This window comes from Cyclopterus lumpus, chromosome 2 (assembly GCF_009769545.1).
Source record: "Cyclopterus lumpus isolate fCycLum1 chromosome 2, fCycLum1.pri, whole genome shotgun sequence".
NCBI lineage: Eukaryota > Metazoa > Chordata > Actinopteri > Perciformes > Cyclopteridae > Cyclopterus > Cyclopterus lumpus.
Window position 1 is genome coordinate 419,051 of NC_046967.1, and position 17,064 is coordinate 436,114.

The 17,064-nt window shown below is 50.0% G+C and overlaps 3 protein-coding genes across 3 annotated transcripts in view; all 3 read left to right on the top strand.

Annotated features, from left to right (window-relative positions):
• The first annotated feature begins 78 nt into the window (after nt 1-78).
• On the top strand, nt 79-9,120 carry f7i (coagulation factor VIIi). The gene is given in 8 exon segments (XM_034555728.1): nt 79-139; nt 317-477; nt 6,808-6,832; nt 7,109-7,222; nt 7,370-7,507; nt 7,635-7,750; nt 7,994-8,114; nt 8,474-9,120. Coding segments are annotated over 8 exon segments (1,383 nt in total).
• Nucleotides 9,121-10,408: 1,288 nt separating this feature from the next.
• Nucleotides 10,409-14,311, top strand: f10 (coagulation factor X). The gene is made up of 9 exons (XM_034553789.1): nt 10,409-10,525; nt 10,834-10,994; nt 11,295-11,319; nt 11,515-11,628; nt 11,772-11,903; nt 12,125-12,393; nt 13,146-13,263; nt 13,337-13,524; nt 13,886-14,311. Exons 1-9 carry the CDS (start codon nt 10,462-10,464, stop codon nt 14,309-14,311), a joined length of 1,497 nt encoding a protein of 498 aa, XP_034409680.1. The 5' UTR covers nt 10,409-10,461.
• A 1,075-nt stretch (nt 14,312-15,386) lies between these two features.
• The window catches only part of prozb (protein Z, vitamin K-dependent plasma glycoprotein b), a 3,245-nt gene continuing 1,567 nt past the window's right edge, over nt 15,387-17,064 (top strand). The window contains exons 1-4 of the mRNA XM_034554360.1: nt 15,387-15,468; nt 16,422-16,579; nt 16,655-16,679; nt 16,934-17,045. Coding sequence (XP_034410251.1) covers nt 15,387-15,468; nt 16,422-16,579; nt 16,655-16,679; nt 16,934-17,045 — 377 coding nt within the window. The remainder of the gene's footprint in view (nt 15,469-16,421; nt 16,580-16,654; nt 16,680-16,933; nt 17,046-17,064) is intronic.

Below are 17,064 nucleotides of genomic sequence, written 5' to 3' on the forward strand. Positions count from 1 at the left end.
GAGGGTCGGTGGGCGTTGACCAACAGAAGCCTGAAAGCGTTGTGCGTCCCCGTTTTGTGGAGACACTCTGAACTCACCATGGAGCTGAGGAGCTGCTGCAGCGTCTGGATTCTGCTGTCGGGCCTCGCTGCTGCTGCAGGTGAGACGAGTTATGAGTTATGAATTCCTGCTCGTCTTCTTCTTCTTGTTACAGCAGATAGAAACAAAGTCATCAGAAGCGATTCATTCGTCATGTTCTGACCTTGAAGGAAGAATGAAATGAGCTTCTAGTCTTTCAGGAACTCTTTGTGGAATAAATGACGTCTTCTTCGTTCAGTGTTCGTGGAGCGGCACGAGGCCAACGGAGTTCTGCAGAGATGGCGCAGAGCCAACAGCTTCCTGGAAGAGCTGAAGGAAGGAAACCTGAAGAGGGAATGCATCGAGGAGATCTGCGACTACGAGGAGGCACGAGAAATTTTTGAAGACGACGGCATTACGGTGAGACGGTGGCTGAGTTTCAGTTCTGCCGTTTAACACTTTCAGGGGAGTCCATCCACACCTCAGACCCTCCATGGGAACACATTTCACAGAAGAGCAACCTGAGAGTTAAAACTTTTATTATTCGACAAAAGTAGACATTTATTACGGGGAAATCCGTCCACAGTCGCCCACAGTCGTCCACAGTCGTCCACAGTCGTCCACAGTCGTCCACAGTCGTCCAGTCGTCCACAGTCGTCCACAGTCGCCCACAGTCGTCCACAGTCGCCCACAGTCGTCCACAGTCGTCCACAGTCGTCTACTGTCGTCCAGTCGTCCACTGTCGTCCACAGTCGTCCACAGTCGCCCACAGTCGTCCACAGTCGTCCACAGTCGTCTACTGTCGTCCAGTCGTCCACTGTCGTCCACAGTCGTCCACAGTCGTCTACTGTCGTCCAGTCGTCCACTGTCGTCCACAGTCGTCCACAGTCGTCCACAGTCGTCCAGTCGCCCACAGTCGCCCAGTCGTCCACAGTCGTCCACAGTCGTCCACAGTCGCCCACAGTCGCCCACAGTCGTCCACAGTCGTCCACAGTCGTCCAGTCGCCCACAGTCGCCCACAGTCGTCCACAGTCGCCCACAGTCGCCCACAGTCGTCCACAGTCGTCCAGTCGTCCACAGTCGTCCAGTCATCTACTGTCGTCCAGTCGTCCACAGTCGTCCAGTCGCCCACAGTCGCCCACAGTCGTCCACAGTCGCCCACAGTCGCCCACAGTCGTCCACAGTCGTCCACAGTCGTCCACAGTCGTCCAGTCGTCCACAGTCGTCCACAGTCGTCCACAGTCGTCCAGTCGTCCACTGTCGTCCAGTCGTCCACAGTCGTCCACAGTCGTCCACAGTCGCCCACAGTCGCCCACAGTCGTCCAGTCGCCCACAGTCGCCCACAGTCGTCCACAGTCGTCCACAGTCGCCCACAGTCGCCCACAGTCGTCCACAGTCGTCCAGTCGCCCACAGTCGCCCACAGTCGCCCACAGTCGTCCACAGTCGTCCACAGTCGTCTACTGTCGTCCAGTCGTCCACTGTCGTCCACAGTCGTCCACAGTCGTCCAGTCGCCCACAGTCGCCCACAGTCGTCCACAGTCGTCCACAGTCGTCCACAGTCGTCTACTGTCGTCCAGTCGTCCACTGTCGTCCACAGTCGTCCACAGTCGTCCAGTCGCCCACAGTCGCCCACAGTCGCCCACAGTCGCCCACAGTCGTCCACAGTCGCCCACAGTCGCCCACAGTCGTCTACTGTCGTCCAGTCGTCCACTGTCGTCCACAGTCGTCCACAGTCGTCCAGTCGCCCACAGTCGCCCAGTCATCTACTGTCGTCCAGTCGTCCACAGTCGTCCAGTCGCCCACAGTCGCCCACAGTCGTCCACAGTCGCCCACAGTCGTCCACAGTCGTCCACAGTCGTCCAGTCGTCCACAGTCGTCCAGTCGCCCACAGTCGTCCACAGTCGTCCACAGTCGTCCACAGTCGTCCACAGTCGTCCACAGTCGTCCAGTCGTCCACTGTCGTCCACAGTCGTCCACAGTCGCCCACAGTCGTCCACAGTCGCCCACAGTCGGCCACAGTCGCCCACAGACGTCCACAGTCGTCCACAGTCGTCTACTGTCGTCCAGTCGTCCACTGTTGTCCACAGTCGTCCACAGTCGTCCACAGTCGTCCAGTCGCCCACAGTCGCCCAGTCATCTACTGTCGTCCAGTCGTCCACAGTCGTCCAGTCGTCCACAGTCGCCCACAGTCGTCCACAGTCGTCCACAGTCGTCTACTGTCGTCCAGTCGTCCACTGTCGTCCACAGTCGTCCACAGTCGTCCACAGTCGTCCAGTCGCCCACAGTCGCCCAGTCATCTACTGTCGTCCAGTCATCCACAGTCGTCCAGTCGTCCACAGTCGTCCAGTCGTCCACAGTCGTCCACAGTCGTCCAGTCGTCCACAGTCGTCCAGTCGTCCACAGTCGTCCACAGTCGTGCCCAGTCGCCCACAGTCGTCCACAGTCGTCCAGTCGTCCACAGTCGTCCAGTCGCCCACAGTCGTCCACAGTCGTCCAGTCGTCCACAGTCGTCCAGTCGCCCACAGTCGCCCACAGTCGTCCACAGTCGCCCACAGTCGTCCACAGTCGTCCACAGTCGTCCAGTCGTCCACAGTCGTCCAGTCGCCCACAGTCGTCCACAGTCGTCCACAGTCGTCCAGTCGCCCACAGTCGCCCAGTCATCTACTGTCGTCCAGTCGTCCACAGTCGTCCAGTCGCCCACAGTCGTCCACAGTCGTCCACAGTCGTCCAGTCGTCCACAGTCGTCCAGTCGTCCACAGTCGTCCACAGTCGTCCAGTCGTCCACAGTCGTCCACAGTCGTCCACAGTCGTCCAGTCGTCCGCAGTCGTCCACAGTCGTCCGCAGTCGTCGACAGTCGTCCAGTCGTCCACAGTCGTCCAGTCGTCCACAGTCGTCCACAGTCGTCCAGTCGTCCACAGTCGTCCACTGTCGTCCACAGTCGTCCAGTCGTCCACAGTCGTCCACAGTCGTCCGCAGTCGTCCACAGTCGTCCAGTCGTCCACAGTCGTCCAGTCGTCCACAGTCGTCCACAGTCGTCCAGTCGTCCACAGTCGTCCACTGTCGTCCACAGTCGTCCAGTCGTCCACAGTCGTCCACAGTCGTCCGCAGTCGTCCACAGTCGTCCAGTCGCCCACAGTCGTCCACAGTCGTCCACAGTCGTCCAGTCGTCCACAGTCGTCCACAGTCGTCCAGTCGTCCACAGTCGTCCACAGTCGTCCACAGTCGTCCACAGTCGTCCAGTCGTCCACAGTCGTCCACAGTCGTCCACAGTCGTCCACAGTCGTCCAGTCGCCCAGTCGTCCACAGTCGTCCACAGTCGTCCAGTCGTCCACAGTGGTCCAGTCGTCCACAGTCGTCCACAGTCGTCCACAGTCGTCCACAGTCGTCCAGTCGTCCAGTCGTCCACAGTCGTCCACAGTCGCCCACAGTCGTCCACAGTCGTCCAGTCGTCCAGTCGCCCAGTCGTCCACAGTCGTACAGTCGTCCACAGTCGTCCACAGTCGTCCACAGTCGTCCAGTCGTCCACAGTCGTCCACAGTCGTCCACAGTCGTCCACAGTCGTCCAGTCGCCCACAGTCGCCCAGTCATCTACTGTCGTCCAGTTGTCCACAGTCGTCCAGTCGCCCACAGTCGTCCACAGTCGTCCACAGTCGTCCACAGTCGTCCAGTCGTCCACAGTCGTCCAGTCGTCCACAGTCGTCCACAGTCGTCCAGTCGTCCACAGTCGTCCACAGTCGTCCACAGTCGTCCACAGTCGTCCAGTCGTCCACAGTCGCCCACAGTCGTCCAGTCGTCCACAGTCGTCCACAGTCGTCCACAGTCGTCCACAGTCGTCCAGTCGTCCACAGTCGTCCACAGTCGTCCAGTCGTCCACAGTCGTCCACAGTCGTCCACAGTCGTCCACAGTCGTCCAGTCGTCCACAGTCGTCCACAGTCGTCCAGTCGTCCACAGTCGTCCAGTCGTCCACAGTCGTCCAGTCGCCCACAGTCGCCCACAGTCGTCCACAGTCGCCCACAGTCGTCCACAGTCGTCCACAGTCGTCCAGTCGCCCACAGTCGTCCACAGTCGTCCACAGTCGTCCAGTCGTCCACAGTCGTCCACAGTCGTCCACAGTCGCCCACAGTCGCCCACAGTCGTCCACAGTCGCCCACAGTCGTCCAGTCGTCCACAGTCGTCCAGTCGCCCACAGTCGTCCACAGTCGTCCACAGTCGTCCAGTCGTCCACTGTCGTCCACTGTCGTCCACAGTCGTCCACAGTCGTCCACAGTCGTCCACAGTCGCCCACAGTCGTCCACAGTCGTCCACAGTCGTCCAGTCGTCCACAGTCGTCCACAGTCGTCCAGTCGTCCACAGTCGTCCAGTCGTCCACAGTCGTCCAGTCGTCCAGTCGTCCACAGTCGTCCACAGTCGTCCACAGTCGTCCACAGTCGTCCAGTCGTCCACAGTCGTCCACAGTCGTCCAGTCGTCCACAGTCGTCCAGTCGTCCACAGTCGTCCACAGTCGCCCACAGTCGCCCACAGTCGTCCACAGTCGTCCACAGTCGTCCACAGTCGTCCACAGTCGTCCAGTCGTCCACAGTCGTCCAGTCGTCCACAGTCGTCCACAGTCGTCCAGTCGTCCACAGTCGTCCAGTCGTCCACAGTCGTCCACAGTCGTCCACAGTCGTCCAGTCGCCCACAGTCGTCCACAGTCGTCCACAGTCGTCCACAGTCGCCCACAGTCGTCCACAGTCGTCCACAGTCGCCCACAGTCGCCCACAGTCGCCCACAGTCGTCCACAGTCGTCCACAGTCGTCTACTGTCGTCCAGTCGTCCACTGTCGTCCACAGTCGTCCACAGTCGTCCAGTCGCCCACAGTCGCCCAGTCATCTACTGTCGTCCAGTCGTCCACAGTCGTCCAGTCGCCCACAGTCGTCCACAGTCGTCCACAGTCGTCCACAGTCGTCCAGTCGTCCACAGTCGTCCAGTCGTCCACAGTCGTCCACAGTCGTCCAGTCGTCCACAGTCGTCCACAGTCGTCCACAGTCGTCCAGTCGTCCACAGTCGTCCACAGTCGTGCCCAGAGTCGTCCACAGTCGTCCAGTCGTCCACAGTCGTCCAGTCGTCCACAGTCGTCCAGTCGCCCACAGTCGTCCACAGTCGTCCACAGTCGTCCAGTCGTCCACAGTCGTCCACAGTCGTCCACAGTCGTCCACAGTCGTCCAGTCGCCCAGTCGTCCACAGTCGTCCACAGTCGTCCAGTCGTCCACAGTCGTCCAGTCGTCCACAGTCGTCCACAGTCGTCCACAGTCGTCCACAGTCGTCCAGTCGTCCAGTCGTCCACAGTCGTCCACAGTCGCCCACAGTCGTCCACAGTCGTCCAGTCGTCCAGTCGCCCAGTCGTCCACAGTCGTACAGTCGTCCACAGTCGTCCACAGTCGTCCACAGTCGTCCAGTCGTCCACAGTCGTCCACAGTCGTCCACAGTCGTCCACAGTCGTCCAGTCGCCCACAGTCGCCCAGTCATCTACTGTCGTCCAGTTGTCCACAGTCGTCCAGTCGCCCACAGTCGTCCACAGTCGTCCACAGTCGTCCACAGTCGTCCAGTCGTCCACAGTCGTCCAGTCGTCCACAGTCGTCCACAGTCGTCCAGTCGTCCACAGTCGTCCACAGTCGTCCACAGTCGTCCACAGTCGTCCAGTCGTCCACAGTCGCCCACAGTCGTCCAGTCGTCCACAGTCGTCCACAGTCGTCCACAGTCGTCCACAGTCGTCCACAGTCGTCCACAGTCGTCCACAGTCGTCCAGTCGTCCACAGTCGTCCAGTCGTCCACAGTCGTCCACAGTCGTCCAGTCGTCCACAGTCGTCCAGTCGTCCACAGTCGTCCACAGTCGTCCACAGTCGTCCAGTCGCCCACAGTCGTCCACAGTCGTCCACAGTCGTCCAGTCGTCCACAGTCGTCCACAGTCGTCCACAGTCGTCCAGTCGTCCACAGTCGTCCACAGTCGTCCAGTCGTCCACAGTCGTCCAGTCGTCCACAGTCGTCCAGTCGCCCACAGTCGCCCACAGTCGTCCACAGTCGCCCACAGTCGTCCACAGTCGCCCACAGTCGTCCAGTCGTCCACAGTCGTCCAGTCGCCCACAGTCGTCCACAGTCGTCCACAGTCGTCCAGTCGTCCACAGTCGTCCACTGTCGTCCACTGTCGTCCACAGTCGTCCACAGTCGTCCACAGTCGTCCACAGTCGCCCACAGTCGTCCACAGTCGTCCACAGTCGTCCAGTCGTCCACAGTCGTCCACAGTCGTCCAGTCGTCCACAGTCGTCCAGTCGTCCACAGTCGTCCACAGTCGCCCACAGTCGTCCACAGTCGTCCAGTCGTCCACAGTCGTCCACAGTCGTCCACAGTCGTCCACAGTCGTCCAGTCGCCCACAGTCGTCCACAGTCGTCCAGTCGTCCACAGTCGTCCAGTCGTCCACAGTCGTCCACAGTCGTCCAGTCGTCCACAGTCGTCCAGTCGCCCACAGTCGTCCACAGTCGTCCACAGTCGTCCACAGTCGTCCACAGTCGTCCAGTCGCCCACAGTCGTCCACAGTCGTCCACAGTCGTCCAGTCGTCCACAGTCGTCCAGTCGTCCACAGTCGTCCAGTCGTCCAGTCGTCCACAGTCGTCCAGTCGCCCACAGTCGCCCACAGTGTGCAGTTATGAATAATACACTCAAACGGGCAGTTATTATGAATAAAGCATATTCATGTGTTTATTTCTGTGCAGGAACAATTCTGGCTGACGTATGCACGTGAGTAACACCTTTAACTATGACTATTATTATTATTATTATCATTTTTGTACTTTTGTAAAGTTATTTTGATGGAAATATATTTAGTTGTCAATGTAAAAATACTGATCAGTGTATTGATGAATCAGTGATTATTGCACCAAATCTTTCAACAAACACAAAGGAGTCCACTGAGCATTTTGTTTTACACTTCAAAGGTTATTTTACTCTTGTGAGTCGGTTTGGTATCAGAAAGTATGATCTCACATATCATTATTAATAAATGTCTTCGGTCAGGTCGCGACCCCTGCCTGGTCAACCCGTGTCGCAACAACGGGACCTGCGTCTACCTGAAGGCGTCCTACAAGTGTTACTGTGCCGAGGGGTTCGAGGGACAGTACTGCCAGACAGGTCAAAGACATGATTATTCATACACAAAGATGAAAACAGCAATAACATGTTCCAACATCAAGGAGAGTATAAGATAATAATGTTCCCGTCATTAATTATTCATGAATATATGAAAGTCATAATCTTATGTATATATTCTGTCCTCAGTGATCGAAGACGTCCTGAAGTGTCTTTACCAGAACGGACACTGCCAACACTTCTGTGACGGCTCCGGGAGCCGGCGGAGATGTTCGTGTGCCGCCGGGTACCAACTGGGAGAAGACGTGCGCCAGTGTGTCGCTTAGGGTACCGACACCACCACTACTTCATCATCATGTGACCATTATTAGTCCTGTTACTACTTTATCTATGTTGATGCTTATAACAGAGTATTACTACATGTGGTATTACTAGTTATTGTTATACGTTGCAGTGGAGTATCCGTGTGGTCAGCTGCCTCCACAGGAAACCAGTCTGAACCAGACTGTGGTGGGTCAGACCAGACTGGTGGGCGGAAACCAGTGTCCCAAAGGAGAGTGTCCCTGGCAGGTAAAGTGCTGGTTCATGACAGCATCATATGAATTATATCCTGAAGGTGGCGCTAGAGGAACATCATGGGGTCAATCAAATGGTCCATCCTCTGAAGAGACTGATTTAAAAATGTAATGTTTAACTCTGTTGTTCTAGTCGTGCTAGAAGGTCAAATGGTCACCGAGATAGTGACGGCCCATCCTCTTGGGACGATCAATGAGTACCTCACTTAATCTGACCGGCAGTGTTCCTTCCTTCCAGGTTCTGGTGCAGTTAAACGGAACCAGTCACTGTGGGGGGGCTCTGATCAGACCCGACTGGGTCGTCACCGCTGCCCACTGTATCCACGACATCAACCCTCAGAGCCTCATTGTGGTGGCAGGTAACTAATCACTGCTTTCTGATCAGTTTAGCTGCACTTAATGAGTAGGGGTTAGTAAAAGTTCTGTTGTAAAGTTGATCTGTAAAGTTGTTTTATAAAGTTGATTTTAGTCAAATTTGTTCGGTAAAGTTGTTTCGTAAAGTTATTTTCTAAAGTTATTTAGTTAAGTTATTTAGTAAAGTTATTTTCTGAAGTTATTTAGTAAAATTGTTATTTTGTAAAGTTGTTTTAGTAAAAGTTATTTTCTGAAGTTGTGTAAAAATTGTTTAGAGGTTGTTTTGTAAACTCTGTTAAGTTGTTTTACAAAAAGTTGCTTTCCTAACAGTTATTTTCTAATGTCGGTTTCTTCTCGTCACCAGGAGAACACAACCTGGACGTGGAAGAGGGCCCAGAACAGAAGTTCCCTGTGTTGATGGCGATCGCCCACAAAGGTTACGTCCCGGCAACCGGCGACAGCGACGTCGCCCTCCTGCAGCTCGGTCGTCCCGTCGCCTTGAACCACCACGCCGTGCCCGTGTGCCTGCCGACCAGAGACCTGGTGGAGCGAGAGCTTCTGCCGGTCCGCTACCACACCGTGTCCGGCTGGGGCAAGAGGACCTCTGGGGGCAACGCCGATCCCTCCGGCGGCCTGCCCGTGGCCCCGGTGTCCCCCGTCCTCCGCCGGATGTCCGTGCCCATCCTCCAGAACTCCCAGTGCTCCCAGAGAGCCCAGTTCAACTTCACTGACAACATGCTGTGTGCCGGGTACCTGGAGGGCGGCCAGGAGAGCTGCCGCGGAGACGACGGGAGCCCTCTGGTCACGCTCTTCGGCTCCACCCACTTCCTGACGGGCGTGGTAGGCTGGGGGCGGGGCTGCTCGCACCCGGGGTATTATGGGGTGTACGCCAACATGGCCAAGTTTGTGGACTGGGCGGAGGGCGTCATGAAGGACCCGCCCACCACAGCGACAGCCAATGAGAAGGCAGCAGAGAAAGCTTTCGAGATCCTGGAACAGAAACTAGTTTAAACAAAGCTGAAGTTCAGAAATTAGATTTAATTCTTTATCGGTTTAATTTCCTGTCATACTTTGTTCTGTCTGGTTCATCTTTAAGTCCTAATGTAAAACATTCTAAAGTTTAGTACATTTAAGTCTGGAATCATCTGTTCTCAAAGTGGCTGTATTTGATCATTTGTGATCAAAAGGTGCTCTATCAATAAAGTTATTATTATCAAAGACAACGTTTTCACACATCATAAAGTCTTCATTAGTTACACTGGGAAGACAGAAACATAATTTTTTTTAAACTTTTTGTTGTACTTTCAGACAAAATGGCTGCTTCTACTTTAAATAAATACTTGTTGCCCTGCTGGAGTTGGATGTGTGGGTGTACTGTTGTGTTTCAGTCCGCAGAATAAACATTGATTCGTTTGGACGTCGGCATGTTGAGTACAGCAGTATCAGTATTCAGATCTTTTACTGCAGTAAAAGTACTCCTACCACACTGTAGAAATACTCTGTCAAAGTACTAATATACTAGTACTAGTACTAAATATGAATGGCACATTGATACAAACTATAAAAAAGTATATTTCGCTGAGTGTTTTCACTTCACTAAAAGTTCCTTATAACCGTTTGGTCACCTAAAAATGCTTATTCAGTGTTTTGCTTTTATTAAGCTCCACCCTCTAGTGTCACTTCTAAGGAGGAAAAAACCAAGATGGCGACAGTCAAAAACCAAGATGGCGACAGTCAAAAACCAAGATGGCGACTGCCAAAAACCAAGATGGCGACAGTCAAAAACCAAGATGGCGACAGTCAAAAACCAAGATGGCGACTGCCAAAAACCAAGATGGCGACTGCCAAAAACCAAGATGGCGACTGCCAAAAACCAAGATGGCGACTGACAAAAACCAAGATGGCGACAGTCAAAAACCAAGATGGCGACTGCCAAAAACCAAGATGGCGACTGCCAAACTCGAGGCTTCAAAAGTTCTTTCCACAAACCAATAGGAGACGTCATTGTGACTACGTCCACTTCTCATATACAGTCTATGCTGCCTATAATTATGTCTGTACCTATGAAAGCTTGAAAGCAGTGCACGCTGGGACTTGTAGTTGGTAAAGTTGATTTTTTAGTTTTATTGTCTCTACGTGTTTAAGCTCATCAGATAAGCCCAGCCGAGTCTGATCACAGCAGATTCAACATGTCAACACCTCTTCCTCCCCCTCATCGTCCTCCTCTCCTAATACAGGTCATTGCCCTCTCTACCACTCCTCCTCTCTCTCTCTCCACATTCAGACTCCATTACTTCGACTCAGAACACCAAGGTTTGTTTTTCCTAGCCGAGCTCTCGTCCATCTGGGGCCATGTTCTGGTTTCACCGACTGTCCCTCGTCCTCCTGCTGCTCCACCTGACTGCCGCTCACATCGGTAAGTCCTCTTCCGTCCAAACTTTTAGGAGTGAAGTTGGACGAATGTGGAGTTAAAGTGAGGTAGAAAAGACGTGTGTTGTGTGTTGGTTATATTTTGACTGGATGAGTGAAACTTTAACCTGCTGGCAGCAATTAGTGAAAAGTCAGAGGATCACCAGGATCAGTAGAACTCATCCTGAGGGGACCATGAATGTCTGGACCACATTTCATCACGATCCATCTCATGGTTGTTGAGATATTTCAGTCCATCTGACACTGAACAACCGTTTTTTTGTGGAAACTTCATGATAAGTCTTTGTCGTGCAGTCTTTTTGGACGGCGAGGCGGCCAGCCAGGTTCTGACCCGACAGAGACGAGCCAACAGCTTCTTAGAGGAATTCAAACAAGGCAACATGGAGAGGGAGTGTCTGGAGGAGCACTGCGACTTTGAGGAGGCGCGAGAGATCTTCGAAGACAGCGAGAAAACGGTATTAACCAAACACACAAAATGCATCACAACAAGCCTAAAAGAGACTTTACTGTACGTCCTAGCTTAGCTTAGCTTCAGGTAGCTTAGCACAAAGCCTGGAGCAGAGTGCCAGCTTAGCTCAGTAATAATCACAGTACGGTTTGGAGCTGTTTCTTGGTACTTTGTTGACTGAAAACAAGATCCACATGTAAAAAAGTGATGGGAGTTTTGTCTCCAGGTTCAAGTTTTAAATCCAACTGAGACACAAATCTGATTTGAAGTTGTTTGGATTTAATTCTCTGTTTTTCTTTTTTTGCAGAATACATTCTGGGCCAAATACATTGGTAAGGAGTTTGTTTTGTTCTGTCAAAATGACTAAAGGTAATCTTCTGGAGACACTGACATTTAAATGCACCTTCAAGAAACCAAATCTTAAAAAGTAACCAAATCAAAAGAAATCTTTGGGAAAGACTAAAATGAAAGCCAGTTCTGGACGTCGATGTCAAAGTTCAATCAAGTAAAGTCTGTTTGTCCTGCAGACGGCGACGCATGCGAGTCGATGCCATGCGCTCACGGGGGCGTTTGTAAAGACACCGTTGGTGGCTACAACTGCTTCTGCCAGCCCGGCTACCAGGGCAGCACGTGTGAAATCGGTACAGAACCACAACAGCAAGGGTCCGTTAGCAGAGACCTGAACCTGTTTTTTTTTAAATGTTACTGATCATAATAAACCTGCAGGACTCTCGTGGTCACTGTCCGCTGATCGGGGTCCCACGGCATTTCCTTTGTCTTGCAGTTGTTCCGGAGCTCTGTGAGAACAGAAATGGTGGCTGCGAGCATTTCTGTGCCGTGGTGGAAGGAACCATTCAGTGCTCGTGCGCCATCGGATACTTCCTGGAGTGGGATGACAAATCCTGCAACTCCAATGGTGAAAAAGACTCAACAGGGTTTTCTTAGTTTTCTGTCTAACTGTTAGACTTGTGGTGTTAGACTCTAACACCACAAGTCTAACAGTTAAAGAGGTGAGGTCTAATAACTGAGCAGGATGTGATGATGGTAAAGAACCCTGTAACTTCACCATCAGGTCGAAAAGAATTTCCAAAATGTTTCTTTCCCTCTGAGCTCTGAACTTGACATGAACTCTTGCAGAGCCCTTCAAGTGCGGCGCCATCATCAGCGCAAACACCCGGACGGTGTTCAGGTATGTTCGTCAGAACACCACGGACGTAAACGGCATCAGGTCGAACACGACGGACGTAAACGGCATCAGGTCGAACACGACGGACGGCAGCACCAACTCCACCGAGCCTCTTTTGCCAGAAAATGCCGTTTTCGAGGAATTGGTGATCCCCGATAGGGCGGTGATGACCCGCATTGTTGACGGCGAGGACTGTCCTCCGGGGGAATGTCCATGGCAGGTAAGGGACTCTTTCTGAGGACAACATCTAAAACAACATGCCAATAATGATGTCCCTTATGTAAGAAACCAAGGAACGAGAAACCCATGTTTACTTAACCACCTGAGAGGCCTGTCAGGATGTCCATTGTTCAATTCAATTCAGTTTATTTTGTATATCCCAATATCACAAATCACAAACTCCCCTCAGAGGGCTTTACAATCTGTACACATACGACATCCCTGACCTTTGACCTCACATCGGATCAGGAAAAACTCCCCAAAAATAACCTTTGAGAGGGAAAAAAGTGAAGAAACCTTCAGGAGAGCAACAGAGGAGGATCCCTCTCCCCGGATGGACAGAAGAATAGATGTCATGTGACCAGATGAACAGAGTTACAGAGTTACATAAACACATTACATGAATATGACAATGTATGAATGGAACTCCAATCCATGAAACAGAAGGAGGTAGAGAGGAGGGGGGGCGGGGCATCAGCAGGGCCAATGGGAGGCCGGCTCACCAGCATCAGACACCTCCAGGTCCAATGGACCCTCTGAGACGTGAAGTCACAACGACTCCGGGGAGGAAGCAGAGTTAATAAGGTGCAATTGTTGTCTCTACGTGGACGTGTTCTTAACCTTTTTGACCCCAGGGCCCGTTCCAATAGTAACACCGTATTGGGCCCCATGGTATAGATAGATGCTAGAGATGGTGCCCCACTGCTATAGATGGGGTGTAAAACAAATGGATGTCCCATCTCATCCTCGCAGGCTCTCCTCCTGAACGAGGACGATGTCGGATTCTGCGGAGGAACCATCCTCAACGAGTACATCATCCTGACCGCCGCCCACTGCATGAACGAATCACGCTACATCTACGTCAAGCTCGGTAAATCTGATTGACCAATCGGCACACGGCGCTGTTCTTGAGCCGTCTAACCGAACCCTCTGTGTGCGTTCAGGTGAGTTTGACGTGTTGGTGGATCACGGCACCGAAGCCACCCACCGAGTGGAAACCATCATCACCCACAACAGATACCGGCCGAACACCTACCACAATGACATCGCGCTCATCAAGTTGGCCACGCCCATCAAGTTCTCCAGGTTCATCCTGCCGGCGTGCTTACCAGAGCAGGACTTTGCTGAAAAGGTGAACATGTGAAGTCTAGAGACAAATTGTCTCTACGGTAAATATGAAGTTGGTTATTATGGGACAACTTCTGGGAACCATGAATCTCATTCAGTCATGTTGCTATGATAAACATGAAGCAACAGCTGGTTAGCTTAGCTTAGCATGAAGACTGTAAACAAGGGGAAACCGCTAGCCTTGCTCTGTCCAAAGGTAACAAACTCCTCACAATTTGACAGGTTATTTCTTGGCTTTTCATAGTTGCTAGGTAAACAGGAAGTTACCGGTTCAGAAAATAGTCTGCCATCTTCTCGTTTGATCTGAAAGGATGCAAAACAATGGCGTCGGCTCACTTTTAAACTGGACGTCTTCCCTCTTGCAGGTGTTGATGCGGCAGAAAGATGGTTTTGTCAGCGGCTTCGGCCGACTCGGCGAAGGTCGGCAGCCGTCCTCCATCTTGCAGCGCCTCGCCATGCCTTACGTGAACCGGCAGACCTGCATTGAATCCACCGAGCTGCGCATCTCGGCCCACATGTTCTGCGCCGGCTACGACGCCATAGCCAAAGACGCGTGCCAGGGCGACAGCGGTGGGCCGCACGTCACGCGCTACTCGAACACCTACTTCATCACCGGCATCGTGAGCTGGGGCGAAGGCTGCGCACGCAAAGGGAAGTACGGCGTCTACACACAGGTGTCCAAGTACATCAGCTGGATCCACAAGGCCATCGCCAAGCTGATGCCCGAAGACAAGAGCGGCGGCGGCAGAGCGAGGCGGCACCACGGCGCAATCAAGAGGCTGGTTCTGTAACGTTCTTCAGAAATCATCGAGCCACACTTTGAGCCTTGTGTAATCATCACTTGTATCTGTTTTAAAGACATTTCCAATATTCTTAAAGCAACATTAATGGAAGGGTTTTGCCACTAGGGGGCAGCAGAACCGACCAAGTCAAAAAAGGAGTGTGGAGTTCCTCAGGGTTCGATTCTGGGTCCTCCGTACTTTCTCTCCGGTTAAAGCTGTTTTTTTATTGATTCTCATATCATAAGCTAATAAGGTGGAACTGAAAAACATAATACATTTGTTTAAACAAAACAATGTCTGTTTTCATGTATTTTTTATCAGTCACTGTTTGACTTAATAAAGAAATACTTCAACAGCCTGATGAATGAAGTTTTTTGTATGAATAAAACTAATATATCCAACATGTAATATTTACTTTCTCACTATTGGTGCATTTCTCTCAACACATTTCATTTGAGTTGTATTAATGAAAAAATATTCATGTATAAATGTACTCATCTATAGTTTTTAAATTATACATTTTTATTTTAATATTTTATTTTTAAGCCTGAACTTAAAAGTTCATTCCTGGAAATTGGAGAGGAAACAATAAATTATTATTATTATTATTATTATTATTATCTATTAATAACTACTTTGATTTTAAATCAATTGTTTCAGTCATGGATTCTCAGATTCTTGCTTTAATATTTTGACTGTTGGTTGACCTTTTAGATTGAAATATATTATTATTAATTAAATCAAATGAATGAATTTGTCCCTCATGAAAGTAAACAAGACGTTTGAAGACGTTACCTTTGACCCTGATGATAATTAATTAACGCTGTTAGCATGTAGCTTCATGTTAGCATCCTCTACTTTGAGTTCTCAGACTTCATCTCTGGCTCCGGGTCATCTGATTCATGTTTTGTTTACCTGAAACAAACAAAGCTGCTCGTTCTGTTTGCTGTGAGGCCGAAGAGGCCGGAGTCCACTGAGGGACCCACACCACGTCCTTTAACTCTTCAACGGCCTGGTGTGTGTGTGTGTGTGCGTGTGTATGTGTGTGTGTGTGTGTGTGTGCGTGGGGGGGGGGGGCAGTGTCATGGCCGTCAGCAACATGTCGGCGTCTCTTCCGTCTCTCTACCTCCTCGTCTGCTTCCTTCAGGTTCTCACCCGAGGACAAGGTAAGACCTGTGACCTCTGACCTCTGAGTCTGAGACTTTTAGATGCTTCTACGTCGTTGAACAGATTTCAGCGTGTCGATCAATTATCTTTTCACACTGATCCATCAGGCAGGAAAACATTCAATCAAACTGATAGTAAACATAAATATAAATACATGTATTGTGTTGTATTTTGTAGTTTTAAGTCATATAAGACCAGTAGAAAACAAATGATATTATGGTTTATATTTTAAGAATTCTGCCTTTTGTCTCGTGTTTATTCTCATAAATAAACCATCATTATAAGACTTGTGTTTATTATAATAAATAAATAATGATACTAGTCTGTAGTGTTTATTATAATAAATAAACCATAATTATAATACTTGTTTATTATAATAAAGAAATAATGATACTTGTCTGTAGTGTTTATTATAATAAATAAACCTTCATTCTAATACTTGTCTGCAGTGTTTATGATAAATAAATAATACATATACTTGTCTCCAGTGTTTATTCTATTAAATAAACCCTAATTATAATACTTGTCTGTAGTGCTTAATATAATAAATAAACCACATTTATAATACTCGTCTCGTCTTTATTATAATACTCGTCTGCAGTATTTATTATGATAAATAAATAATTATAATCTTTGTCTGCAGTGCTTAATATAATAAATAAATAATTATACTTTTCTCCAGTCTTTATTATAATAAAAAATTATAATACTTGTCTGCAGTTTTTATTATAATAAATATTTATAATACTTGTCTGCAGTTTTTATTATAATAAATAATTATAATACTTGTCTGCAGTGCTGAATATAATGAATAAATAATTATAATACTTGTCTGTAATGTATATTATAATAAATAATTATAATACTTGTCTGTAATGTATATTATAATAAATAATTATAATACTTCTCTCCAGTGTTTATTATAATTATAATAATGTACGCCTGTCTGCAGTGATCCGGGCTCCTCAGCACCAGGTGTTCTTGAGGTCCAGGCGGGCCAACATGTTCCTGCTGGAGGAGATCCTGCAGGGGAACCTGGAGCGCGAGTGTCACGAGGAGACGTGCGACTACGAGGAGGCGCGCGAGTACTTCGAGGACAAGGACAAGGCGGTCAGACTCCCACCGTCAATAATCAATAATCAATAAGCACATTAAACTGCTGCTAACGTGTGAGTTTCTCTTCAGGTCGCTTTCTGGTCTGTTTACGTCGGTGAGTAATAAATTATGAATTTAAGATACGTTTTATACAATTCAATTAATACAAAAACAAAATTAAAATATGTAAAATATATGGAATATAAAGATATAAAGAGATATTTTATAATTGACTTGAGAATAAACAAATATAATACAACTATGAATTACTTCCCTTTTATATAAAACAGTTTAATTATTCTAAATTAAGAAACATTTTCTTTTATTTATGAATGTTTTTTTATATTGATCTGATCGGCCTGTGATCAGATGGGGACCAGTGTGACTCCGCCCCCTGTCTCCACGGAGGGAACTGCACCGATAGAGTGGGGGGGTTCAACTGCTCCTGCACGCCCCCCCACCACGGACTGGCCTGTGAACTGGGAGGACAGCCAGCCTCC